This window comes from Mytilus galloprovincialis, chromosome 2 (genome assembly GCF_965363235.1).
Source record: "Mytilus galloprovincialis chromosome 2, xbMytGall1.hap1.1, whole genome shotgun sequence".
Classification (NCBI taxonomy): domain Eukaryota; kingdom Metazoa; phylum Mollusca; class Bivalvia; order Mytilida; family Mytilidae; genus Mytilus; species Mytilus galloprovincialis.
In genome coordinates, this window is record NC_134839.1 from 39,934,997 (window position 1) to 39,962,771 (window position 27,775).

The 27,775-nt window shown below is 32.8% G+C and overlaps 1 protein-coding gene and 1 long non-coding RNA gene across 2 annotated transcripts; one reads left to right on the forward strand and one right to left on the reverse strand.

Moving 5' to 3' along the window:
• Positions 1 to 22,074, reverse strand: LOC143063583 (uncharacterized). Its single transcript, XM_076235802.1, has 11 exons — positions 21,969 to 22,074; positions 18,948 to 19,205; positions 16,244 to 17,829; positions 15,253 to 15,364; positions 14,579 to 14,797; positions 14,080 to 14,183; positions 13,306 to 13,439; positions 10,544 to 10,727; positions 9,161 to 9,448; positions 8,704 to 8,823; positions 1 to 6,161 (listed from the first exon to the last, which is right to left on the reverse strand). Exons 2-11 carry the CDS (start codon positions 19,163 to 19,165, stop codon positions 4,459 to 4,461), a joined length of 4,668 nt encoding a protein of 1,555 aa, XP_076091917.1. The 5' UTR covers positions 19,166 to 19,205; positions 21,969 to 22,074; the 3' UTR covers positions 1 to 4,458.
• On the forward strand, positions 22,041 to 26,412 carry LOC143063584 (uncharacterized). The gene is made up of 2 exons (XR_012975052.1): positions 22,041 to 22,226; positions 25,883 to 26,412. It is a non-coding gene; the product is annotated as an uncharacterized LOC143063584 (long non-coding RNA).
• Positions 26,413 to 27,775: the final 1,363 nt, after the last annotated feature.

Here is a 27,775-nt window from a genome sequence, read left to right on the forward strand (position 1 = left end):
TGTCATTGAAATATATTTATTTTACAAAACATGCAAAACAATGTCAATGAGATCAGTTATTAGAAATTAAGTTTCTGTTTCATACTTTTGTTAACCTGATCAGCGACTCTCGCACATACTCCCAATTTTACAGAACATTCATCACAATATCATTTGTACTAGTAATGCCAGGTTTACTTCAAAGAGTTATTCTGTGCTCATTTTTTTCTTATTAAACAAAAAAAAACTATTTTTAGTAAGAAAAAATAAGCACACAGGTTTTTAAAAAATTGTAAATAAATACAAAAAATTTATCAACCGTATTTTTCTTCAATTTTGTTTAAATTGTCAATTTTTTTTGAATTTAATAGTAATGCTTTAATGAGTTTATATTATCAATCATAATACATGTATTTATATTCATGATTAAACATTGTTTTGATTATTAACCAGTAAATGATTTTGACTTATACATGATTTATTTTTTAACAACATCTTCAATGGTTAATGATACTCTAAATGCAGTAAAAGCTGTATGGTATATTTCACTAGAAAACTTCAAGAAAATACTTTTATTTTGTATTTTAAGGCAAGGTTAAAAATCTTTCGTATCTTTTTTAACCAATAATGAATGTGGTTTTAATGGTTCCTTGTTTGGACATAGAAAAGTCTGTGAATCTTTTCTTGGTCCATCTGCTATTAGAGAGAATAAAATTTTAAATTTTGACTGTAAATAACCACCAACATACCAAAGCATACTAATACAATAAATTAGCTTTCATATATGCAATTTAATAGAGAAGAAATGAAATCAGGACTGTTCTCAAATGTAGTTCAAAATGTATGGAAGTCTAAAATGACAGATAAAAACATAGATCATTAAAATACACTTATATTTTATCTTCATTTTTAGCTCACCTGGCCCAAAGGGCCAAGTAAGCTTTTCTCATCACTTTGCGTTCTGCGTTGTCGTTGTCGTCCGTAGTCGTTAACTTTTGAAAGTAACATTCAAAATTATTGCGTTACTTATTTGGGTTAAGCTTAATCAAAAGACAAGTCCGCATCGGAGTTAAAAACTGAAAAGTTGTGCGTAAAAGACTAAGACTAGGTTATCATAGGAAAGATATACTGAGAAAAGGGTTTTGCTAACATCTCAGCTTATTTTTTATATCTATTTTTGATTGCTTGTGTGTATAAATATTACAAACAATGTATTCATGCTATTTATTTTACGAATTAGAATTTATTTCAAAGCAAATAACTGCATTAATTTTTTTTAGACGTGAAGTAAAGCAAAAGATGTGGGGATGTAGACATGATATAAGGTGTACACAACGAGACAGTCCTAAAATCATTTCTTCCTGTTTTCTATAACTTATTTATATCCCATGGGTACAGAAGAACATGTGATATAATTCTAACCGTTCAATAGATCATTCATAATTTGTAGCATAAAGATTTTCTTTCAAAACAGAACATATCTTACTTCTAAATATTACATCAAACAACAATTATAGACTGTTCTGAGGTCTTTCTACAACAAATATATATATACTTTTCTGAGGTAAATCAGTACTGTTAAAATTTCAGATAATAATGTTAACATTCACACCAAAAGTAACAAAATAAAAACAAAATCTATCACATAACGAAACAATGCACTAATAAATCTAAATAAAAAAAATATAAAACGGCTCTTTTATATAATTATGCTACTCTTTAAAATGTGCACCTCGATTGCCATTATTCAAAGCAATTATTCTTTTGAAGAAAGCTGTGGTTTAACCATAAAACAAGAATAGCTAAAAAATTCTGAATTGGAATAATTTAATACTGATTAATATATTTACAAAATGTAATTTAATTTCATAACAAATCCTAATAAGTAAATTAATTTGCCAATGTGTAGATACGAAAATAAATGCCATTTTTATGAAATTTTAACTGACTCACTCAATCTCTCACTTCAAGAATTCCGACATTTACAAGTCATACTTTCAACACATTTTAAAGAGTAGAAACAATCTGTTTACGTCAGACAGACTAGAGTTAAATAATAGTTATAATTATGTTCCAACATTAAGCACATTACATGTCTTAATTATATTATGTACAACCATATAACAACATTTAATAGAAAACCACTTGTCATCTCAACTGTCTAGCTCAAAAGGTGAGGGAACATTACATTAACAATGTAATTTTCATCTACAATTCACCTTTTGAGAAATCTAGACTTCTAAATAACCACATAAAGTTTCATTTATATTCTGGTTTGTGAGGTTAAAGTTAACACTGAGAATTGTCTTAACCGCCTTGTGTGAAAGTTGAAAACAGTTTGAACTGGGCTGTAACAAAATGTAGTACAAGTATATAGAAAAGAACCCTTATCAAAGTCAGATGAGCACTTATTTACATGTAGCTCTAAACAATGGCATTGCCTGAAAACAGTTTGCCTATCAGTTATAACTATATAGCAGCAAGATACTTGTTAAGCATAAACTTATAATATATTTTTTTTTTAATTCTCCCTTACGGAAAATGAAATAATCAAGATTAAATTGGATAAGCAAAAAATGAAAAAGTTTTAAAAAATGCTGCTGTTTAGACAGAATGCAGAAAAGAAGGTAACTGATTAAACTATATAACTAATACAATCTTCACCCACTAATTAAGTGACGATGAAAATTAATGTGGTTATTACACAAGACATAAAATTATGCTGCCTTTGTTCCATAAAGATTAAATTATCAACAAATAAATATGTATCACCTATGACAACAGCTGAAAACTATAAATATAGGTCATGTAGGTAAAATTGTCTTTTAAATAGTATTAATATTATTTCCAAATTACATAAATACATAGACAAAACATCTGGTACAAAGAAATTTACAGCTAGTTATTGGAATACAATGTTTAATTAAAAAGAGGCATATCTTAACCAATTGTTGACTCTAAAAAAAAAGTTTGCAAACACTTTTCGACCCATTGGTGGCCTTTGGCTGTTTGTTTTTTACTCTTTAGACGGGTTATTGTCTCTTTGACACATGCCCATTTCCATTCTCAATTTCACATTTTTAATTTCTTAGACATGATTTCAATTGAAAGTATAATAAGTGTATTTGGCCCCCAATAAATGTCACATTGTAATTGTATTCACAAAAACAGATGTTAAGAATTTACAGGATACAATAAATTGACCAGTCAATTAGATTTTATCTCCTCTTCATACTCTTGGTCAAGACATTTGCGACTTAATGTTTTCAAAAACCTAATTAATTTCTTTGCTCAATCAAAATAAGTGTAATTGTGGAACAAATGCCTGCAAGAAAAAATTTAAATAAATCCTTTAAACAAAGATGTTAAATGATTAACTTCGTTTAGTATTTAATAACCAAGCACATATGACCTTCAAAAACAGAATCTGGCAATAAGAACTTGTATATTATTACAGGTGATTTAAATGAGTGTGTTTTTCTTGTTTTTTGCTGAAGAACAAAATTTTGATGAAGCCACATAAAACATATGGGTTAAGGCATTTTTAATTATTACCTGTTCAATGATTTGATTGTCTAACATTTATTTTGACTAAACTCACGAAGTTAAATACCTTGAAAGATTTAATGGTCTATCTAACATATAAGTTAAGCTGTAGAAACTTCAGTGGCAACAATTGAGGTGAAATCAATCTTTTCCATTTTTCAAAATTGTAAAAAAAAAAATGCAAAAACTCTTCAAATTGATACAAGTGTGCCGTAAACATGAAAAGAAACAAGAGTTGTTACAGATATCTTTAACAAAATGAGATTCTGATATTGGTGAAAGCAATCTATAAAAACATTAAAATATAGCACCAAAAATACATCAACAGGATGAATGATATAAAAGTACACTTTCACACCAGGTCTATGTAAAATTTTGTTTGTTTAATTTTTTCGCTTTAATTTTTAGCAGTAAAAAACAACATACATAACAATTGTAACTGTTCTAATATGAATCACCATTATAAATAAGTTGTTTCACAAAAACAATGGCTTCATTTTTATTGTTAAGATCTTGGAGATTTGGACCATTGAAAAAATAAAAACTTAATAAAAAAAAATTCAACATAAGAATTTTTATCATCTTAAAAGTGTTCTTTGAACATGTTGCATGGTTTATCAGAAGTAAAAATCGATATTAAAACTTTACATAGACCTTTTCATGGAATGAATGAAAAAAATGGAAAAAGAATTAGCAATTACTATAGTAAATTAATAATCTGAATGTATATAAAAATATAAATGCAATTCTTTTTTTAATACAATTATCACAATGAGACATAGTTACATCAACAGATATACCAACCAGTCAGCCTTTTGTAGGTAAAACAAACAAAAATTGTTTACATCATTTGAAAGAATATGACATCTTTCAAAAGACTGTTATCTTGAAAGTAAAATTGGAAAGATACATAAAATAATATCTCAGTCTATATCAAGAACCAGTTCCAGTCTGTGCTATCCTTTGAGAAGTAATTTGAGTTTTTTTGGGATTTTCAAAAGTCGGTGGAATGTGATGTGGTGCCGTGACTAGGGTTTGGGCTATATTTTGTAACAACTGTTGATCAGTACAGTTCTGCACCCCATGAGCAGCAGACATCACATACTTTCCACTATTTACATCATTGTTTGTAAACTGAGCACTTTGAGCAGGGTATCCATTTTGAAAGGCAGTTCTTGAAGTGCCTGTTGTTGGCACAGAAGTCGAAATGGCCGCTTTAGTCTGTTGTAAAACAGGAGTTGTTTTGGTCCCAACATTTGTGATACTTGATAATATTTTAGACTGTTGTCCTAGGGACTGTTGTATCAGATGGTTACTTTGGTAAATATGATATGGCAATGAAGCATTATGGGATGTAGATTGCACATTTCCTGTCACATGACCTGGTGATGAAACATGGGGTGATTGTATCACATTTGAAGAAACAACATCAGACTGGTTAGTAGTTTTCCCCATAGTTGTTACACAATACTGCACATTTCCTGACAAGTTTTGTTGAATATGGGCTTTATTTGATAAATTTCCTAAACTTGCTTGTTGAATAAGTTTTTGATGAAGCACACTTCCTGGAAGAGCAAGATTCAACTGTTGATTCATACTACCATGAATCAAGTTTGATTGGTGACCAGCTGTCTGTACTAATGGTGACATGTGAACTGAGGTCTGGACACTATTTATCCTTTCCGACAGATTTGGATGAGAATAAGCTTGCTGTCCGGAGGGACGTGTAACAGACTGGCCTAAATTTGAATTAACAGTTTGAACAAGCATTGGACGATGCCCAACTGATTGAAGATTTTGAAGTTGTATTCCATTTCCAATTCCAGGCGGTAAGACAGTACCAGGTCTTATATGATGTATTATATTCTGTACACTGTGAACATTAGATTGGTGAACAGAATTAGCTACCTGAACTGGCATCTTTAAATTTTGGACTGGACTACCAGGATGTGGTGTACTTGGACTCTGCACACGTTGAACCTGACCAGCTTGCTGGCTAACAGGACTTCCTTGGTGGTTAACTTGACCAACAGGACTTCCTTGGTGGTTAACTTGACCGACTGGACTTGCTTGGTGGTTAACTTGACCAACTGGACTTCCTTGGTGGTTAACTTGACCAACTGGACTTCCTCGGTGTGAACTCCTCATCTGATTGTTGACAGGGCTCAACTGTTGAGAATGAATTGGTCCTGGACTTCCACGTTGTTGGCCTTGAGAGAGTTGATGGCCTTGACCCCTTCCAATGTTTACTGCTGCCATATTGTTCATAACAGTAGAATGATGCAAAGAACTTGCTTGGTTATTCTGATGAGAAATAACAAACTGTGGAATTTGATTTTGATGGAACACTTGACCAGAAGAAACCATGGTATTTGTTGAATGTGATGAGGCCAAACTATTAGCTATCATGTTGATGTTTTCCTGTGCATGTTCATCTGTTGTGCCGTTAACTACATTACCCCCCATATGAGAAGTTGGCTGATTAGTTAAAATGGAAGCTAAAATTCTGATCTGATCGTCATAGTCTGTTACAGTACTTAATGCTTCTTGGGCAGAGTTTAGATCCATGTTTGCAGCAGCAAGATGCCTTTCAAGTTCATCCATTTCTTCTTTTGTTGGTTCACCATTCTTTCCACCTAAAACGACCAATATCTAAATGTTTAATTACATTAATGTGAGGAAACACACACTTCTTATCTACCTTTCATCAACTATTGAAACTTGTTGCTTTGTCATATATAGATATGCAATGTTTGATATAACTAGAATAATTGGTTCTAGAATTGATCAAGGTATTATTATTCAGGAAATTCTTGCATACATATTAAGGATGTAACTTAGGTGAGGTTAGGTAAAAATTAAGAAATTAAAATTGATAGTATAAGCTAGTAGAGCATCAATTAAGGATAAAGCTAAGCTAAAAATATTGATAGGTCATTGACCTCCTCTTCGAGATATTTGAGATTTAAAATATGGCGGGAATTTGCATTGGTATTATTTGGGTCTCAAAACAAAAGAAAGAAAATCAAGAATCTTCTAAAATTTTGGTAAATGATCTTTCATGAGCTATTAAGTCTTATATGAAAAAATAAATGGGTGTTATGGGGCAAAATATTTTACATTGTATTGTATGGAAAAACACCAAGGAGTCCGAACATTTGACACAAATTCTAAAACATCACCTAAGTACATCCTTAACATAATGATTAACCTTACACCTGTTCATTAGCCTCTCCTAAAATAATTTTCATTTACTGTGTATTAATTTATTTTCCTGGGAACCAATTTTTTATGGATTAAGGAAAAAGTCACAATTTCGTTGTAGTTAATATCATGGTTTTGTCAAAATCTGCATACATTCCTTTATAATATTTTTAATTCATTGAACATTGAAATGTGAGGTTGCCCTGTACCCACAAAATCCATGAAAATTGGTATCCCACAAATATTAAGGCCAAATAAAAATATATGTATGGTTCCAGTAACCCTACCTTCCCTACTTTTTCGCCTCAAAAATAGCCTACCCTAACGATTTTATTGTCTTTTTTCATTAAGCACTGTTAAAGTCAGAATGTTGCTCCCATAGACTCAATGTAAAAAAAAACATAAAATAAAAAAAAAAACCATACCTACCTACCCTAACTTTTTTTCAGATGTAACTGGAACCACACATACTTTTTATTTGGCCTAATGAATCCTCAGTAATTGGTTGTTGCCGTTTGTTTTATGTTTTTAGAATTAGGTACTGATATATCTCTGCTGAATTAAATCCAGTTTTATTTTGATTCATTAACTGCTGTTTATTTGATGTCTATATAGCTAGTAGCAAATATTACATGTATGTTCTAGACTTGTCATAATATATTGGAAGTATTCATTATTCAGTTGTTGATGACCATAAAGTGACCTCTAAAAATCAGTGTTTTGTGAACCTTTGTAGTCAATGCTTTCTAAAATACATTTACCGGCCATTTTCATGAATTCACTTTCAAAAGTCTTTTTTTTTTTTTTAAATTGCATGAAGAATTTTATTACATATTACTCATGTTACTACAAAATAATCATGGTATAAATATAAATATGTTTTTACAGGAATATTAAATGATATTTCTGCTGGAGTCCAGGACGTTTTATATTTTGTTACATTTTCCAAAACATTTATATGATACTACATTATTATACTACCTATGATAGGATTTATTCTTTAATAAACATGTATTGTGCTTTTCTGTTAGTAAAAATAAATACTGTCATACCAAGATTGGTTAACTGATTGTTGGGGGCTTTCTGCTTCATTCATCCCACAATGCAATATTTTACAGCATGTTTTTATTGGTGCAGGATAACAAGGTGAAAAGAAAAGAAGCTTTGACCTTCAGCAGAAAAAGGAACAACCCTAATAAATTAACATGATCAAGGCTAGATCAAAATGCACCTTGCCACAAGCTTAGTGTTACAGGCTAGTGATCACTGTAGGTTATCTACTTAAATCATTCAGTCACAATGTAAATACCATCAGGAATAACTTCATGCTTGTAAAATATTACTAAGGCCTAAAAAAAAATAATCTGTGTCTCCGGTAACATTATTTTGAAAAATAGGGTCGGTATGTCGGAATTCTTTTTTTTTTTTTTTTTTTTTTTTGACATTGTAAACAAAATCTGGAAAATTATCATGGTTTTCCCAAGTCCGAGTCCGTAATTAGTTTCAAATACCGGAAGTCAGCCATTTGCAATGTTTTTGAAGCACCTGTTGTGCAAATTTCTTGGATTTTAACCTATTTGGAATACCTTTTGACATTAATAAAATGTTTTGCTGGCTTCCTGTGCCAGTGGAAGCAAGTTTAGATAAATTATTATGTTGATTAACAGAAGCCTGTGTAAAAAAAAAGGGTCTGTTGATACCATTTTTTTTTTCTTGAAGATCCTATAAAAAAATTAGGGTCAGGCTAAAAAACAGGGTTGGTCGGGTTACTGGAAACTCAGTTTTTTATTTTCTCTGCCTAATATCTACTACAAATATTCAAATATAAATGCAGATATTAAGAAATTAAGCATCAAAACACTGTTATACTTACAGGTCATGAATCGCAGAAAACTGATGAAAGTTTGATATTTCCCCCCCCCCACCCCCACCCTCAGTAATGTAACATATCATATACAAAACAATGATTAATACCTGAAAACATATCAAATGTATCATCTGGAATTTTGTTGAGCACATCTTGAAAATCATGTTCTTCTAACAACCTGGAAGCCTGCTCTAAAGGCAGCTCTAGTCCTTTGTTCAAATTCAAGTCTGAAAAAAAAATATCTTGAAATGACCAATTGAGATTTTCTTTCATACATTTCTCAATATACTAAATCTATTACTTTTTGTTTTAAAAGTAAGGCTTAAAGAGGCAGAGAAAATCTATTTGCAAGTTAAAGAAATATTAAGTTCAGCTTTTCTCTTGATTTTTATTTTCAAATAAAAATAAGTTTTGATATTGATTCATAATTTTGAACTAATACAGCATTATTTTTTTTTTTGTTCTGAATAATGACTTCTTAATGAGTAATACTATTTTAAACACAAATACTTGTCCAATTCTCTGTATGTCATGTCATGTCTGAATATATTTCCCAAATCTTACCTGCTGGCAAGTTGGCTGCCAACACACTATCAGGTAATTCTCCCAAGAAATCCTTGTGTTGCACTACTTTTGGTCTTGTCACTGTTAGCGGACGAGTAAGTGGTGATGGCAGTGCCTGTGGTTTTGACACCTCAACCTTTACAGGAGGAGGAGCAGGTACTGGCACAGGACTTGGAGGTTTTGAACTGGGATCTTTGACCTGAGGTGTAGTTGTCTCCCCTTCATCTGACTCTTCACTTCCACTACCAGAATTAGCATCCATTTCCACATCTCCTGAGACAGCTGTTTCTTTAAAAGAGATATTTTTGAAATGTTTAGAAAACTAAATCTTTACTATTTAAATTGGACTCACATTTCAAATCTGTTAACACATGAGCTAAGAAACAGGAAATTATAATTTTCAATCTTACAATTATGCAGATGACAGCAAATATTTTGATCATGAAGTGTACAAAATACACATCAATTTTTACTTCCCTATTTTTTAATATAAAAGATCATGTTGTGTAAAGGCAAAAAATTACCATGCATTTAAAGGTCACAACTGTACCTACATGTATTTGGCTGAGAGTGTGTAGCATTTCTGAACTCAGGACATCCTACTGCACATGTTGAAGAATTTAAAAATGTCAAGTTGAAAGTAATATAAATAAAAAATAAATGTTGTTCTAGTGATATGTTGGTTATTGCCTTGTCATTCTTGTTTTTTTTGTTATGAGATTGTTGTTACATGTATGTCTATCTAATTTCCCTTCTTTATAAATAGAACTGCAAATATTACACACAATTTTTCTGTGGTCCATTACTAGTTTCACATATAGTAATTATTTCATAAGATGTAATAAAAATTTACCTGAATAAGTAAATTAGTCAAAATTAAATTTTTCCTTTTCAATGTTGGAATAGTCTCCCCTTATGCTTTTCCCCAATTTTTTTTTCTTATTTCAACAATTTTTGTTACAACTTCTAATTTGACATTTGAAGAAGTAAAAAATTCCTTACATATTATCTCCAGGTTTGCATAAAAATTTCTGAATTAGTTTCAACTTGTATCTAAATAGGTAGTATTTTGAAAATAACAGACAATGAAATTTTCCATTGTCCATGACATTGTAAAATACTAGAATATTAATGGTCAGGATGAATTTTTTAAGACATATATTTAAAAGCACAAATAATAAGTGCAATGAAGCCAAAAGAAATTGAAAAATTGAAGAAAATACAACTCTTACTGAAAGTTACTTTCAAAAGTTAACATAATCTTGATGACTAAGGGAGATAACTCTACCTCTAAAATTAGTTACCTGTACCAGTTAATAAAATGCTCAACACTGACTGACATACAAACCCTGCCCCCTACATTTAACATTTTTATATGTATACCTGATGCAGTTGGTGGCTCTTCTGTTGTATCCATACTGTCCATGTTAGCCTGAAGTACTGCAGATTTTCTCTGATTCTTTTTCTTTTTTCCTTTCTTTGGAGGTCGTGTTAGAGCTGAGGGTTTTGTCTTCTTGCGGGGTCTTTTAGGTTTGATTTCTTCTTCCTCTAATTTGTAACTGTCATCCTAAAATAAATAGATCAAACATTATAAACCCATAAAAATTATTTTGAAGAATATAAAGACATAAACAGCCTAACATCTCAACATCCATTAAAATCTGGTAAGACATTTCAGACGTTTTGATGTTATGGAATAGCCTTAATCACATTCACAATTTTTTAAACATGGATTAAAAATGTCATCTTTGTTTCTTCAGTTGCCCCAATCTTATTTTACTGTGACTACTGGGTCATGTTTTTTATAAGTTGAATTTATCAAGTTTTCCTTTGAATGTATCTCAAACAAAGGATTATTTAATACCTATAAGTGTTGTCAAATCGTACACTTTTTCCTAACCGGTTACTCGAATATTCGTTTGACCGATTAACCGGTTGCTTGAGTTGGTGTTTGAAAGCCTTGTCAATAGTACCCTACACATAGATGCGGTATGAGTGTCAATTTGGCAACCTTTCATCCAAGTCATAAATTTACGCTTATGGAATTGAAGTTTGTCCTTTGGCATTATAAGGCTTGTCTGTGAGGATTCCGGGCGAAGGTTGACTTGTAATAATCGAATACACCATATTAACTATAGCGTTTTGTACCAACTTCATATTGAACAAGAATGTGTCCATAGTACACGGATGCCCCACTCCCACTATCATTTTCTATGTTCAGTGGACTGTGAAATTGGGGTCAAAACTTTAATTTGGAATTAAAATTAGAAAGATCATATCATAGGGAACATGTGTACTAAGTTTCAAGTTGATGTAACTTTAACTTCATCAAAAACTACCTTGACCAAAAACTTTAACCTGAACTTTGCACTATCATTTTCTATGTTCAGTGGACCATGAAATTGGGGTCAAAACTATAATTTGGCATTAAAATTAGAAAGATCATATCATGGGGAACATGTGTATTAAGTTTCAAGTTGATTGGACTTCAGCTTTATCAAAAACTACCTCGACCAAAAACTTTAACCGGACGGACGGACGAACGGAGGCACAGACCAGAAAACATAATGCCCCTCTACTATCGTAGGTGGGGCATAAAAAAAAAAAAAAAAAAACTTCTTGATCTCGTAGAATTTAATATGTCTGAAACCGATTATTCTTTCCTTTTCTCTTGTTGTCTCCGAAAATAATGTGGAGTGTTTCAATTTGAAATGATTAATGATCAAAAAGAAGATGTGGTATGATTGCAAATGAAACAATTCTTCCCAAGAGACCAAAATGACACAGAAATGAACAACTATAGGTCACCGTACGACATGTTTCTTTACTTTGTTTGCTTGTTTCTTTAAGCATTTTACTCGTACTATCACGTATACATGTACATTGAGTACATTCACATTGGTTTGTATTTCACAATTTTTGAGTTAGCATTTCTTTTAAAGTAAGACTAAGCCTTGCACTACGGAGGTATCACATTTAGATGTAGGTTTACACATTATTAGATCAAAAACGAAATAAATTGAAGTAATTAGTAAAATTTAATCGCACTACTGATTTAAAGTTACTGTAAAAAAACATGTATACTAATTATGTTTCTTTAAGATCCTGTCCCGAGCTCTAATTAATTTTATGTTTTTAGGATTAACAATACCAATCAATATACTGGATAATTGATCTGTCAAAATAATTACCACAACGCCAATTTTTAAATAAAACATAACAATTTATTGATTTCAATACAAATTTATATCAAATCTATCAAAAAAGTCCGGTTAACCGGTTAGCGTTTTTGGTATTTGGTATTCGGTCGTTCAACCGGTTAACCGTTGACAACACTAATACCTATATAATGTGTAATCGAAAAAAAATATCGATGGATTGATTGTTTTTCATGGGGTACCAACTTTCATAGATTTTGTGGGTTAAAGTTAAATACAATTCAAATGTTTACCAAAGTGTCAAGTTTGTATAGGCTTGTATTCAGTCTTTGTAAAATCAACAAATAAAATATTTGAAAATAAATCTTTTATTGAATCCACAAATGTTAGAACCCACGAAAATAAATGAATCCACAGTTACAAACAAAAGAATGTATAATTATCCATTTTTATATAAGATGTGGAGTTTTCAATTGTACTATTTTGACTTACAACTTCCCTGGCATGTTTAACACAGAGAGGTAGTTCATGGCTGATATCTACTTATAACTTCCCTGGCATGTTTAACACAGAGAGGTAGTTCATGGCTGATATCTACTTACAACTTCCCTGGCATGTTTAACACAGAGAGGTAGTTCATGGCTGATATCTACTTATAACTTCCCTGGCATGTTTAACACCGAGAGGTAGTTCATGGCTGATATCTACTTACAACTTCCCTGGCATGTTTAACACAGAGAGGTAGTTCATGGCTGATATCTACTTACAACTTCCCTGGCATGTTTAACACAGAGAGGTAGTTCATGGCTGATATCTACTTACAACTTCCCTGGCATGTTTAACACAGAGAGGTAGTTCATGGCTGATATCTACTTACAACTTCCCTGGCATGTTTAACACAGAGAGGTAGTTCATGGCTGATATCTACTTACCACTTCCCTGGCATGTTTAACACAGAGAGGTAGTTCATGGCTGATATCTACTTACCACTTCCCTGGCATGTTTAACACAGAGAGGTAGTTCATGGCTGATATCTATCACAGGAATACAACACTGTACATTGTCTGCTGTCTTGGCTGTACAGTAGTCAAATAACTGCTGGTCAATATTGTACATGATATCTGTACACAGTTAAGGAAACAAATATTCCTTTCAATTTTGGAAAAAGTTGTTCCTTTGCTGCCATACAACTGAATAAATTGAAAAATTCAAGCAGGTTTCAGATTGAAAATTGAAATTACTTTATTTAACTGTCATCCTTTTCACGTATTAGGCAATTTTAGAGGAATTAAATTTACTATCAAAAGATTTCTTCTAAATTATCAAATAAATTCAAGTGAGACGCATATTTTAGATATGTGCTGCATTATAAATGATACTAAATGATGGAAATTAGTTGAAACAATATTAAATAATGAAAATTTATAACAGTGATGACAGTAGCAAGTAGTACAATTTGACATAACATTCAGATATGAGATTCTGAATCAAATTTGGAAAACTTTTATAAATCAATCTCAAGATTGAAGTTGATATGCTATAATGGATACCCAATATTGCCCACCTGACATCTTTTGACTGGGTTATAATACAACAGTCTTTAAAGACTAGTTATTTTGGCTAATACATTGTATGTTGATAATAAATCTCATACAAAAATTTCTATAACTTGCCAATCCAACTTAACATCTTGTTGGATGGCCTAAATGACTATATAAAAGAACAATATATACAAATATATGAATGCTGTTCAAAGGATACGTTTTAGACAATGATTAGCACAAGGAACAACTGAATTTGGGCACTGTTCTTCCTCATCATTCTTATAGAGACACTGTCTTCTATCCAAACCTCGCCTTTTGTACCTAAAAATATAAAACAATGTATTTTTCCTGTTTTAATCACTGCAGTCAAATCATTAATTGTATATTCTTTAAAAATATCTTTTTGTCCTATGCAATCCTTTTTTGCACATAATTCTTCCTATTTTCACTCTTTTGAAACTTAAGTTACCGTTTTACCAAGAATATTCTCTACCGCTGCTGATCTTTTACAAATATAAATAAATCAAAAATACATGAAGATTTAAAATATGCAAGACATAAGCATGTATGTAAGACCAAACATCACATAAGTTCAAAAATGTGTAAACTATTGGAAAACATGCATTTCAATTAGTATCAAAGAGTTTTTCAATTGTGCAAAACTATAAAAATCAACATATTTGTTTTCTCCTAGTACATATTATACAAATATTCACCTAAACACTCTTGGTTGTGGTTCATGTGTCTTCTCCTTTATGACACATACAGTAGCTTTACCACTCTCTCTAGCAGACTGTATGAGTGACATGGTAGCTGATTTACTGGACCCTTGTTCATGAACATTCCCTTTAAAGGCTTTCCGAGACTGGGAACAATGTCTCCGTAATCTGGCCCGCAATAATGCAAGCTTGGTTGTTCGTATAACATCATTTTGACTGAAGACAAGAAAACCAACAAAATAAATAGTTTGTTTATTGATTAAGATAAATAAAAGGTGATGTGGTGTACAATGTAAGTCATTGAGACAGTGACCAAACAATTTCTTGTTGTTAGCATAATGTCCAGTATCAAATACATGTATCTCAGGCACATTAAAGACGATGACAAAACAATAAATATTTCTTGAATTCCGTAAACTAATACATTGTACATATACATAATTGAAATCACTCGTTTATTAATATTGAAATCTATGTACATGTTTAATGTGTACGTGTGTCTGGTGGGAATAAGAAAATAAAGAGTTTTTTGCAATTATTAAGTGACAAATGTACTGTGTTCTTGTTTTAATTTTCATGTAAACAGTAACACCATTGTTTCCATTTTCTCTATTTAAAAAAGCATTGAACATTCCATATCAAATTAAATATAAATTTAACACAATGCTTACTCTTCTTCTTCGTCCATTCCTTCTTCATCAGATGATGCACAAAACCATTTAGGTTGCCAAGGTAACAAACCATTATTCTCATCATCACTGGAATCATCTGAACTGTCTATGCCTGAATCAACATATGATTGTTGGTCAAATTTTATATTAGATAATCATAACTTATTTAAACAGTACAATAATAGGGTTGTTCCAGAAAAGGGATGCGGGTTGAATTGTAGTTAATATGAATAACAAAACATGTGTTTAGATTACTTTTCATAAAATAATTTTGTTTTTAATTGTATGGTTGTTCTTATCATGCTTGTGATGCTTATGGCATTAAACTTGTTAAAAAAACATTCTTTCCAAAGGTGTGTTGGTGATGTGCATTCCTGCAATGATCAGAAATATAAACTAGATAGTCAAGTTTTGACTTTTCAAGGAACATGAGGAACAACAACTGTTGTCTACAGATCAGACTTCATGTTAAAATTTTTCACTAGTCATTTTGTGCTAGTCAAATTATAAAACTCTAATTATAACTAGAATACAAAATATAACTGACTGTCGATATCATTTCTAGATGTCTAGTCTTCAAAACATATTTACTACATTGTAAATATATAAATGAATGGGTCGACTGACATGTAAATTTAATTTCTTATAACATTGTACAACTTTACAAGGGTTCCTGTCTCACTGACACATACACATACATGTACATGTTAACCCTTCTCTTTTCTATTCAAAAGCAGATATCAATCATATTTTGTAGTTGTTTTTACATATTATAAGTGTGTATATATACCCCTTATAAGTGTGTATATATATACCCATTAACATGATTAACCAATCTTTAAAATTATGCTGACAAAAATTGCAGTATGATCCACAAGCTTTAAGGTTTTTCCCTAAATTTCTACAAAATTGAGATAATGAAAAGCAAATAAGGCAGCAAAAAATTTATTAAGATGACTTCCCACTTAACATGACTGTTTTTTCTACTCACCAGCTTTCAACAGAGAATGGTTGTAGATTTTCCTCTTGAGGTAAGCATTGTAGTACTTCTTGGCCATTTCTGTCTTGATTTTTTTGTCAATTTCCTCTCCTGAGAGAACATGTTTCATCTTTGCCGGTTTGGCAGACATCAGTGAAGGGTTAACACTAGGTATCACATTCAATACAGGTTTGGTAAATGTTGTTTTACTGGTGGCTACGGCCACAACAGGAGGCTTGTTCAGAGCCTGAGCCACAGCACTGCTGTATGGCGGAGGTGGTGGTCTAATCGGTTGTGACGGGGCTGTAAAGGTGACTGATGTCGTAGTTGTAGAGCCTCCACAAACTGCTGGAAAAATATTGGTAAGACCTGAAGGCGATAATAATGGGGGTGGTGGTGGTAATGGCCTTTTAATAATGTCTGGCTGTGGAATGGATTGAGGAGTAACCAACTTTTCTCCGACATTCTGGTTTAAATTACCTGCAGCTAACGCTGAATTTAGGTTTATAAATGGAACTGATCCAGGCTGGAGGTTCAATGAAGGAATAAGTTGTGGTGGCACTCCTGTTAAAAAAGAATTCTTATTTTGCATGGCATGCAAGTAGGCAGCAAAGTTTGGCAAAGACGTTGCCATATCCAGGTTAAATGCATTTGGCATGTTTGGAATGGGCAGTCTGTTAGACATACCAGGTAGTGATTGTAAAGGGGTTCCATGTGGTATTTCCATTTGAACACTATGATTGATTGACTGAACTGACTTCTGTGAACTTACAGTTGGCGGTGTCTTCACAACCTTTTCTTCCATAGAAACAACCGGCGAATTTACGGATGCCATGACAGGAGCTCTGTCAAATGGTTGTCTAAAGTACGAAGGTGGAGGCCTTTTCAATTCTATTCCAGGAATATTAGCACTTTTTGTAGGCTCTGTTGGAGAACCATCAAAATGATTGTAAGCAGGAGGAGTTTTCTGTGGCTTCTCCAAATCAATATGATTAGCAAAACCTGAATATATGTCATTTAATGATCCTGGGTGTAATGGGGATTTCCCTAAATGCAAAGGAGACTGTGATTGAGACGAAGAATCTTGTGTACCCCTTCGCTTTGACTTTATTCTATTCTGAGCTATTCTAGTTTGTAAACTATTCATAGTTCTTGAACTTTTGTCTTTTCCTTTGTCTTTCAGCTTTAAAGCATCATTCTTTGGTCTTATTTTTTCCAACTTTTCAGCCAACTCCGGGTAAAATTTTGCAATAGATGACCCACTGCCACAGGAGTCACCTGGTGACTTAGCAAACGGATGATAGACAGATGAAGGGGAATCCCCTGCTGATGAAGGTGTTGTGGGCTGTACAATTGTTGTAATGATTTTTGAGTCTCCTGATGAATCTGGAAATGCATACGGATCGTCTGGGTCATCTGCAGGGTTTGAGTGCAAAACATTGTCATTTTGAAGCTTGTTAATATTGAATCGTGACTTAACTCGATCTTGGAACGGTATCTTTACATCAGACAACATATTTTCTGTAATTTTATCTTTCTTCACCTTCTTTTCTTTTCTAGGTATCATTCCAAGAACCTGCATATGGTTATTGCAGTACCTGTAAGAAACATATTAAAAGTTCTGTATACTTAATATATATATATGAAACCTACAGTACCAACGTCAATAATCCCTTGAAAACATGCTGATTGTACAAATGTTTTTGTTATTAAGTCTGTTGTTTTTTAAAATATGTTCAGTTATTATGTTTAACATGGTTAATACTTCAAAAACTTATTTATGATGGTGACAGACCTACAAATGTATTTAAGTGGAGTTAAGACAATTCCAGGAATAAAGTAATGTTGAACTCTACTTTTAATGTATAATTACTTGAACATGTTGAACACCATGAAGCTTAACACTGTCTTTCTGATAAAAATGTAAATTTCTAGTATAATCTGTTGAATTAACAGCTGAAATCAATTGAAGACAACCATGAAGATTTTTTTTATCTTAGAAATCTAAATCTCAATAGGTCATGTAGGTGTAAGATCATCTACTGATGATCTAGCAATATTTTATATGTACATGGAGTTGTTTACATGGTTAAAGACATTCAGCCACAATTATTTACAAAACACATGTTGCCATATTATGGTAGAATGGGGACATTAAGTCTGATGACCTTTCTTGGATACACTCTTTATTTGGTCTGTAATATACATGTATATGAGAAGTGTCCTGCTGCAAGACATATATATATATAACTTTTGATAGACCTCTTTTCGTGTGGTAATTAAAAGCCGATGAACATACAAGTCCACTAGATTGCAGTAGTATTTCCATTGTCATGAATAAGCATAATTATCGCACCACGGATGAATTATCACGTTTTGATTGGTTTAAAGCAGTCACATGTGGGTTAGTAAATTTCATAGGGGGTTCATGACGTCAGGTCTACTGTTAATGGTGACGTCATCTATTAATTTTTTTGTGTTTCATTGTTTATTTTTCAACAAAAAGCAGAAGAAAAAGTTGTGTGCCATAAATTCGTTATTTGGTTAACTACTGACCCCCTACAGACCATAGAGGGTGAAAATGGATTTTACTAACCCTCTATGGATCAAATAGGGGGTCAGTAGCGAACCATATTATAACTTGTAGTATGTTTCTACTAGTGCAACAACAATCAGAATCAATTCAATTACTCATTGTTCAAAAGAACTAACTTACTCTCTGTCTTCATGCTTTGGAATAGCCTGGGTACATTTTTGTCCACTAGATTTAGCAACATAAGAGCATCTTCTGAAAGGTGCTGTAGGATCCTCTAAGATGTGTCGTACACAAAAGGCGTAGCCATTCAAGCGATGTTGATTACATACTTTAGTACTAAAGGAACATAATGGTTTCTTGTCAAATGAGGAATAATGGATATTTTTTCCTTCATACATTATCTCCTAAGCGGAGTAAAAGTAAGCGACTGATATAATCCTGAAAAGATAAAGAAAAGTTCCAATTTTTACATTTTTTAAAAACATTTTTAAATTCAAGTACTTACAATGTATAATACATGAATTCATTAGACATGAACTTAAGAGAGTATTAGGTAACATACTTTGAGGTTTTCTTGCGTTTAATTTTAAATTTACATGTAAGCTAGGAAGTTTTACAATTGAAACAATTTCTCCCCCACCCTTCCCATGCTTCCCGACTTTTTACAAAGCTACAATACATGTATTCCAAATTTGTTTTTGAAAAGTCTCAACAAGATCCCCCACAGTCCTGGTAAAGCTTATTGCTCTCATCACAACAAAACATTGATTGATTGATTGTTGGTTGCTTAACGTCCAGTGGCAAATATTTCATGCATATTCAGGACAAGAACAAGTTCACAATAAATACTACTAGGTAGGTCTTGTCATAATAGAGGCCATCTTGGATGATGGCTGGGGAAATTTGGACTGCCACTGGAAAATGAGGGTATATTGGATAGGCCAGAAAATTTGCCTTGCAATAGGCCACCTACGGACCCCTCAAAGAGTTGTTGCAAGGGTTCTTAACATGCAAAGAGCGTAGCACTCTCCTTACACGAGGCATCGGATTTAACGTCCCCCTTCTGACCGGACGTGACTGCTAACTTGATACATACCGCACAGCCAAATGGACGCCCCACTTCAACAAGCGTTTTACTGCCGTTTGGAAGAAGACCAAGTGACCATATTTCTATTCCCCAGTCAAAAGGGGTATTCAAGACAAGCAGTAAGGTCACAGTTTTGTGTATTTCAATGCAGAAATTGGCATATATTTGATTTTCTTCTGACTAAATAATAAACCATTTTTTTAAACAAAACTATGTCCATGGTATACAATGGTATTGGTGATTAAAATAAACACAATAAATAACTACAGACAAGTTTAAATTGAAATTTAATATGATGTTTGCTCACTTAACATCACAATAGCCAGGGAAGCCATCACCTCAAGAGTAAATTCTGACTTTCTGTCAGGGTGGATATTAGCGAAAAGGTGAAATATTGTACTCTGAAACTGTAAAAAATATATATCTTTATCTATTTGACATAATCTATGTCAAAAATGTGTGTGTCCTCATAAGGTCAATACAGGTAATGTATCAGTAATTGCAACATATGGTGCAATGCTAATCTACTACATTACTTCTCGGGAGACAATCTGCAATATGATGAAAGTTATCATTTCATAATTGAATGTGAAAATTTACATGCAACAGTATAATCTCTTCAGCATGTTACGTTACAGAGACTATTAGGCATAACAAAGTGCTGTAGTAGTCGCAAAATATTGTGACGGCACATATATGTACATGTAGGCACTGCGGATGCAGGACAAATCGCCCCACTGGCAAAACGCCCCACACCAAATCGCCCCACTTTTTCACCAACCCGCCCCACTTTTAAGAAAATCACCCCAAACTGGTTTACCAACTCGCCCCACTTTATAAAAAATCGCCTCACTTGTGAAAAGGGTTTAATCCCGTTAATTTTCCCCCTGTCAACTCGCCCCACTTATTGAAAAAAGGTAAAATCTACTTCAATGTATTCTCAGATCCGGGCATCCTGGCATTCAAATTTCAAGGGGTGATCCTCTAGATTTTTAATCTATTTGAAGGTGATTACTGATTATTTATATTGCCATTTTTTTTTTTAACCAGAGGATACAGTATGATAAAAATCAAATTTTCAGGTCTATGAACTAGCCCCACTAAATAAAAACTAATCTACACAGAATAAGAAAAACCCAAAATTTATTAAATCATTATTTTTTTTAAATTAAATGATGTTTTACATATTTAAAATATTATTGCAAATACATTTTCGTATCATTATTTGAGAATAACATTATACTTGTAAGCTTATATAAGTTATTTGTATAACACTTGAAAGGAAACCTGTTCATACAATTGAAGGATTCCAATTACTCAGTAACAGAGTAACAGCAGATTTGATTTTATCTATTTGCAATGGGATTTTACTCTTTTTCATAAGTGGGGCCAGTTGGTAAACATGAGTGGGGCGATTTGTTAGAAAGTGGGGCGAGTTTGTGAAAAAATGGGGCGATTAGGTGTGGGGCGATTTGCCAGTGGGGCGATTTGTCATGGATTCGGCATTGCGGGACTGCAGTATATCATTATGGAAAGAACATTGCGTGTCAAAAAAGTTGGATGTCAAAATATTAAAGTAACTGTTACAAGAAGTATTTTAAATCAACGAAGTTTGCTTTATACTGTGTAAAGTGAAGTGATTGCACTTTTATAATACAGATTTTCGGCCACTGTCTAACCGTACTAAACGAACAGCTGTCTGAGGAACTGGTGAAGGACATTTCTGTTTTAAGGGAGGGAGATTCATCAATTTCACTTATTTAAAGTTGTTATTTTCGCTTTTACGCATTTTAGACGTTTACTCCCAAAACCATTTTCATTTTGAACAAAAACACGAATGATTGTGTTATATAGGATCATATAGTGTACATCGTGACGTCAAAGTCATTTGATAAAATGAAGTAAGTCCATTAAAATTGTAAGAAAAGACTTAACCGAAATAATAACCTTCCTTTTTCATAATTTTCCTTTAAAAACAACGAAAATATTGATGAAAAAACACCGTAGTCAAAGGGGGTTCCCTAAAAAAATATTTGGAACAACTGCTAATAACTGGATTTTTTAAGATCCGAAATATAGATCTGTTTTTAGGGGATAGTTTTTCGGTGCCTCACCTGTCACATCGTTTATTATTATGATGTTTTATCAAAATATTTGAAATATTTTTAGATTGCAAATGTCTTCCATCAAAATGGCTGCCAAGATATGCGTGTAAATTATGAATATTTATGAGGTTGGGAGGCCACTTAAGGGTTTGTTTACAAACATGTACTATGTGTAAAGCTGTGGGACACATTTTTGACACCTGTGTTGTAACTCATCGACCACAATGTAAACATTGACCGGGGGAAATATTGTCAAATTATGGAAAGGTAAGATTCATTAATAATTTCAGAAAATATGCAATACTAAATAGCTGTCTTTTTACACAGGTTCCTCCGCTACAAAAAATAAGTTTCGGGACATCCAAGTTTTGAGGTTGATTCATAACATAATTTCAAAGGGAATCCCTTTCATTGGAAAATTTATTTCATGTTTAAATCAAGAAAATGCGTTTGATACTGCAAATTCAGTTCGCAGAGTTAGATGTTTCATACATTGATGATGGATAAGTAGTGCGCTATCGCAGAGCTCCATGAGTTTGTATGTGCAAACCCTGTTAACGTTGAAATGGATGATTTAAATTACTAAATATAGTAACATGGATCCCCGAGTAGTGCCTTCTTGTTACACTAAAATTCTCCAGTAATATAACGTTTTTGAATATATGCATTTTACAATTATGCACATGGATTGTTTGAGTCAAGTATAGTATCACTTTGACAAATAAACAATGCTTTTTTCTGAAAAATAATGTTTCTCAAAAATATACATTTTCGAGGAATTCCTCGAGAACAACCTAATTTTTAGTAAGCTATATTTTCATTGGATAAATTGACAATAGTTCTTTCTTACACATAGTCTGATTGGATGAAACGTATAGACTAATGTAAGAGGTACCATAGAGGGAATACGCCGAAATCGACTGTCGCATATTTCGCGTAAGATATGTCATGCAGTGCACTTTCATGCCTGTCAGGGACCCTCGTTGAAGGTCTGCATATTGCTGCTGTGTGGTATGAAGTTTACCTTTGCTTTGTTACATATCGTTAAATATAAAGAGTTGGTATTATTATAGATTAGGCGTGAGATAAGAGAACTAATACAAGTTATCCGATGTAACTGAAACCTACTAAGCACATAATATTAGAAGTCCCGTGATATATACAATGATGATAATGAATTGCTCCCTTTTAAGAATCAGAAGTTATATTTGTCACTGAGTGAACTACCATCCAAGAAACAAATGCACTTGTTTCTGAAAAAAAACCCAACATATTAATAATGTAGGCCTAATCAATCTCTTGCGGACTGTTGTCTCATTGGCAATCATACCACATTCTTCTTTTTTATATCTACTCAAGACTTTGTATAGTTAACAAATCCTTGGCCTTCTCTTATATAGTTTTAAAGAGACAAAAAATAAGGTGTATGTGAACTAGAATCCATACTTGGCCGCTTTTAATTTTCCCTGGAGTTTGGTTATTTTTGGTTATTTATCTTCATGTTACAATCGTTGTATTCACAAGCTATTTTAAACAATGATTAAAGTTTTTACTTAAATCGTAAACAGCTACATATTAGTATATTAAAAAAACATAAGTAAAAATAAAAAAGGACTTAATTTCAGATGAAAGTAATTTAAAAGAATAAACAGAAATAAAAAAAAAATGTATTTGAGTTTGAACCTAACTTTAATATACATGATATTGGATCTTCTCGAGCAAAACAAAAATATATAAATGAATATTTGTCAAATTAAGAGACTTATTGATTCAGATTGATATTGTATGCCAAGGATTTGTATACTATACAAAGCCTTGAGTAGGCCTACAGTATTAATATGTTGTTGGTTTTTTGTCTTCTTTTTACAAACTCAAATTTATAATTATAGAAAGATGGAGTTGTCTCTCATTGTACGAATCTAAGGCGTATGCTAAAAGTAAGAAAAACAAAAGATATGAGGTATCCATTCATGACGCAAAACCAGTACATGCAAAGCAAAACAAAACACACAAAAAGCTAAGGAACAGTGAGCACTGTCACTTTCATTTCAAAGTCGCATGCAGTGAGGCTTTCAACATGAAGCTGAAAGAAAAAAAAAACACAAAAAAACTCACTGCAAGTGTAAGACGACCCTTAGCAACGGAATTCTTTATTGATTGTTTTGTTAGTTTTTGATGTTATGAATAGTAGATTTGTGATTTATCTACGCTTCGTTTCTTTCCTAAAATATCTGAATGTGTATCAGCTACATTTTATTTAGCATGCATACACGGATATTGTGTATATCATACTATGTATGTAAATGAGACAGTAACTCAAGGACACAAAAAATCGTGAAAAAGCATGTACATTATATGGTAGCATACCCTATAAATGTATTACTTGGCAGTGGCGGATCCAGGGGGGGGGGGGGGGGTTCCGGGGGTGCGCACCCCCCCTTTATTTTTGCCGATCAATGCATCTGTATCGGGACATATGTTTTGCACCCCCCCCTTTGCCCTGGGTGCCCTGGGTTAGCACCCCCCCTTTCGAAAATTCCTGCATCCGCCCCTGCTTTGGATACAAAATGGTATATATATATCGTCGCTGTTATGCAAAAATCTCGTATCTCAATTTTTTGCGGAAATCTTTTTATCGATTAATTAGAATTTAAATATGTATCTTCCACTGTATGCGAAAATATCTGATCTTCTAACCAATCATTAACCCGAATTCTGACATGTGACGAAAAAGTGTAGTCGGATTGATGACACATTTTGTTGTGCGAAAATATCGTATCTCAAAAGAAAAACACATGTCACGGCAGCTGACATTATAACAGGTACAGTTTTATCAATTTTAGGTTCTAATATAGCTTAGAAATAATGAAAAGCTTTGAAATTACAATATATAGGTGCAGAAATTTTTGCTCGTCTTGGTAATTGATTGGTTAGAAGGTCAGATATTTTTGCATACAGTGGAACATACATATTTAATTTTAAATAATCGATAAAAAGATTTCAGTTTTTACTGCCTGGTGTAAAATTATCAAAACCTTAGATACGAGGTTTTTGCATAACAGCGACGATATATTGATATTGAACAAAAAGGTAAAACATGCTACACAGAGGAGCAAGTGATCAGTATGCTGGAGTTTCTTATTGACAACATATTTGTTTAATTTGGAGGCAGACTTTTTCAACAGATTTTTGAACGAACTATGCGCCTCTTCTTGCCGACCTCTTCTTATTTTCGATACTTTTCAACAAAAAAATATCAAAGAAGCCAGATCATTTTAGTTTCATATTCATAATCAAATATATTTATGATGGTCTTTCCAATCTTTCTAATCACATTACATAAACTGCTTGGTGTATATGAATTAATTATTGACAATTCAACAGATACGCCAAAGACATTTATCATGGTTGACATCTTGAATAATCGCTTGTTCCATGTTTCTTTGGAATTTCAACCAACTGCTTCACTTTATTGGATACCTAAATTAAATTAAGTGTCAATAAAAACATCGCTTAAGGCATATAGCAGTTTGAAGATTCACCCTAAAAAGAGGGACGAGACAGCAGAAGGACCCATCGAAAAAGTATAAATCTGAAAAATGTATAAAAACACATTTTGTTTTACGATAGAAGGGTGGTGTCCCCCTGAATACGCACCTGTTGAAGACATGTACACACGGCAATTTAATCAGCGACAACTATATATATACTTGTATTATGTCTCTGATTTCAGGCAGAACAATCATTGAAATTTGGACAATATTTTAAACAGAATTGTTTCCCTTCATCTGAGGCATATGTTAGCGGTCTTTAAAACAGTTGTAGCACGGTAAGGTACTTTTAAAGTTGAAATGTCATGAACGTATCAGTATAGCAAAATTGATTTGAATGTCATCACTCATTTCTTGTTTTTTCTTCTTCAGATAGATGCACAACAAGAACCAGTGCTGATCAAATTCCGTGTCTTGTGGTACACATGGACTGGCGTAGTTAATGGCGTTTTTGACGAATTGATGAAGAAATCGGTGAATTCCACCATTTGCTTTCACCTAACAAAATGCTTAAACATGTGGCTCTGAAACGTATTACCCAGCTTGAAAGGCCATACACATAACATCCCTTCTGCTATGTTCAAAAGAAGTGGCCAAATTACTTTCGGAATGGAAACCAACATACATAAGAAATAAACGAAACAGGTCACTAGGATTTTTTACGATATCGTTTAGAAGGAAACGTCGACCCACAGCAGAAGACCATTTTCCATTGTAATGAGCCTCTCATGATAATGGGTAGAGAGCAGATATAATTAAGTATGTGGAACACTGCTTGTCTACTCCACTGTCGACAATTACAAGGGTGCAACGAGTGTGTACGTGTCACCAAAACAATTTGATTGCCTTAAATAAAAATTCTTACGATATAGCAAAATGAAAATAAAAAACCCATGCAATGATCCGTTGAATGTGTTTCTAAATCTACAGCATCGAACATTTTACGATCGAAGAAGCTGAGGGGGTCTCTTGTTTTGTCTTAGGAAAATATATTTCAGTTCACATTTGCCTGGAAATAATTTACTTTTAAATACACATTGGAGCTGATTTCCACTCGAAACACACCCGTTTTAATAAAATTGAGAAAGGAAATGAGGAATGTGTCAAAGCGACAACAACCCGACCATAGGGCAGACAACAGCCTACATTATACAACATACCGAGTTTTTACCATGTCTTATGTGTTAATTTATTCACAATATCTTTTATGAGTAGCGGAGTAACGCAATAGTGTTTTTCTTTCCAAAAGAACAAGGGAAAGTGTGTTCCCTCTAGGTAATCTACCGAATTAGACCAACGCGAAGGATTCGTCAAGTGGAGCAGGATCTGCTTACCTTTCCGGAGCACCTGAGATCACCCCCAGTTTTGGTTGGATTCGTGTTGCTCAGTCTTCAATTTTCTATGTTGTGTTTTGTGAACTATTGTTAACCTTTTCATCGTTTTTGGGAAAGGGGATTGCATGAAATCAATCAAAACCCTATGGTACTGACTTGATATCCTTATCTTCATGCAAGGTTTATCACTACCATTGATATACACAAAATATAGTGCATTAATGATAACACTTCCAAAAATTAATCAATGAAAAATATCCTCAGATATTCAAGAAACAAAATGATGTTATTCTTGTCAAGATAATTACACAACTTTTGCGAGGTGTAGGGATTTACTTTATAAAGTTACCCCGCTAATATCTTATGCTGCCATAAAAAGTACAACATCGGTTTTCAACCGTTTTGTAAAGCACCAACCATTTTTCTTATATGGAATGAGCATGTTTTTTTTCTCTAGCCGCAAAAAAATTGGTCGACCTTAGTTGAAAACAATATTCATAAAAGGAACAGGATTTTTAACGTTATATGTCCTATTGTCAATGCAAACAAACAAGTCCACTTTAAAAAAAAAAAAAAAAAAAAAAAAAAAAGAATAGAACGACAAGCCATCACTATCATGACGGTAACTAGACATTTTGAACATTTGAGTTGTCTCGCTTTTGTCAGACAAATCTTTAATGTATTCTGTTATATGGCGCAAATGCAGTTTTCATTCAATGTCTCAAACGAAATATAACCTTGTGGCGCAAATGAAAGATTTGATTTTGTAAAAGTTGTCGTAAATGATACGCGCCCAGCAGTGTGGTATCCTTAATGCACTGACACATGGAGTTGTTACCTTAAAAACTGAATGGCATGTTAAATTTTTTTTTTTTGGGCGTATAACATTTGCTCCAATTTTTACAAAAAATCAAGTCTTTGAGTCGCGCCA

What these genes read in the sequence shown, in the direction of transcription:
- LOC143063583 (XM_076235802.1), bottom strand. Translation starts at nt 19,165, where the DNA reads ATGTATGAAGGAAAAAATATCCATTATTCCTCATTTGACAAGAAACCA. An exon ending in CCAAAGCATGAAGACAGAGA is followed by an intron (nt 17,830 to 18,947) that starts GTAAGTTAGTTC and finishes TGTTTCTTACAG; the next exon opens with GTACTGCAATAACCATATGC. An exon ending in CCATTCTCTGTTGAAAGCTG is followed by an intron (nt 15,365 to 16,243) that starts GTGAGTAGAAAA and finishes ATGTTGATTCAG; the next exon opens with GCATAGACAGTTCAGATGAT.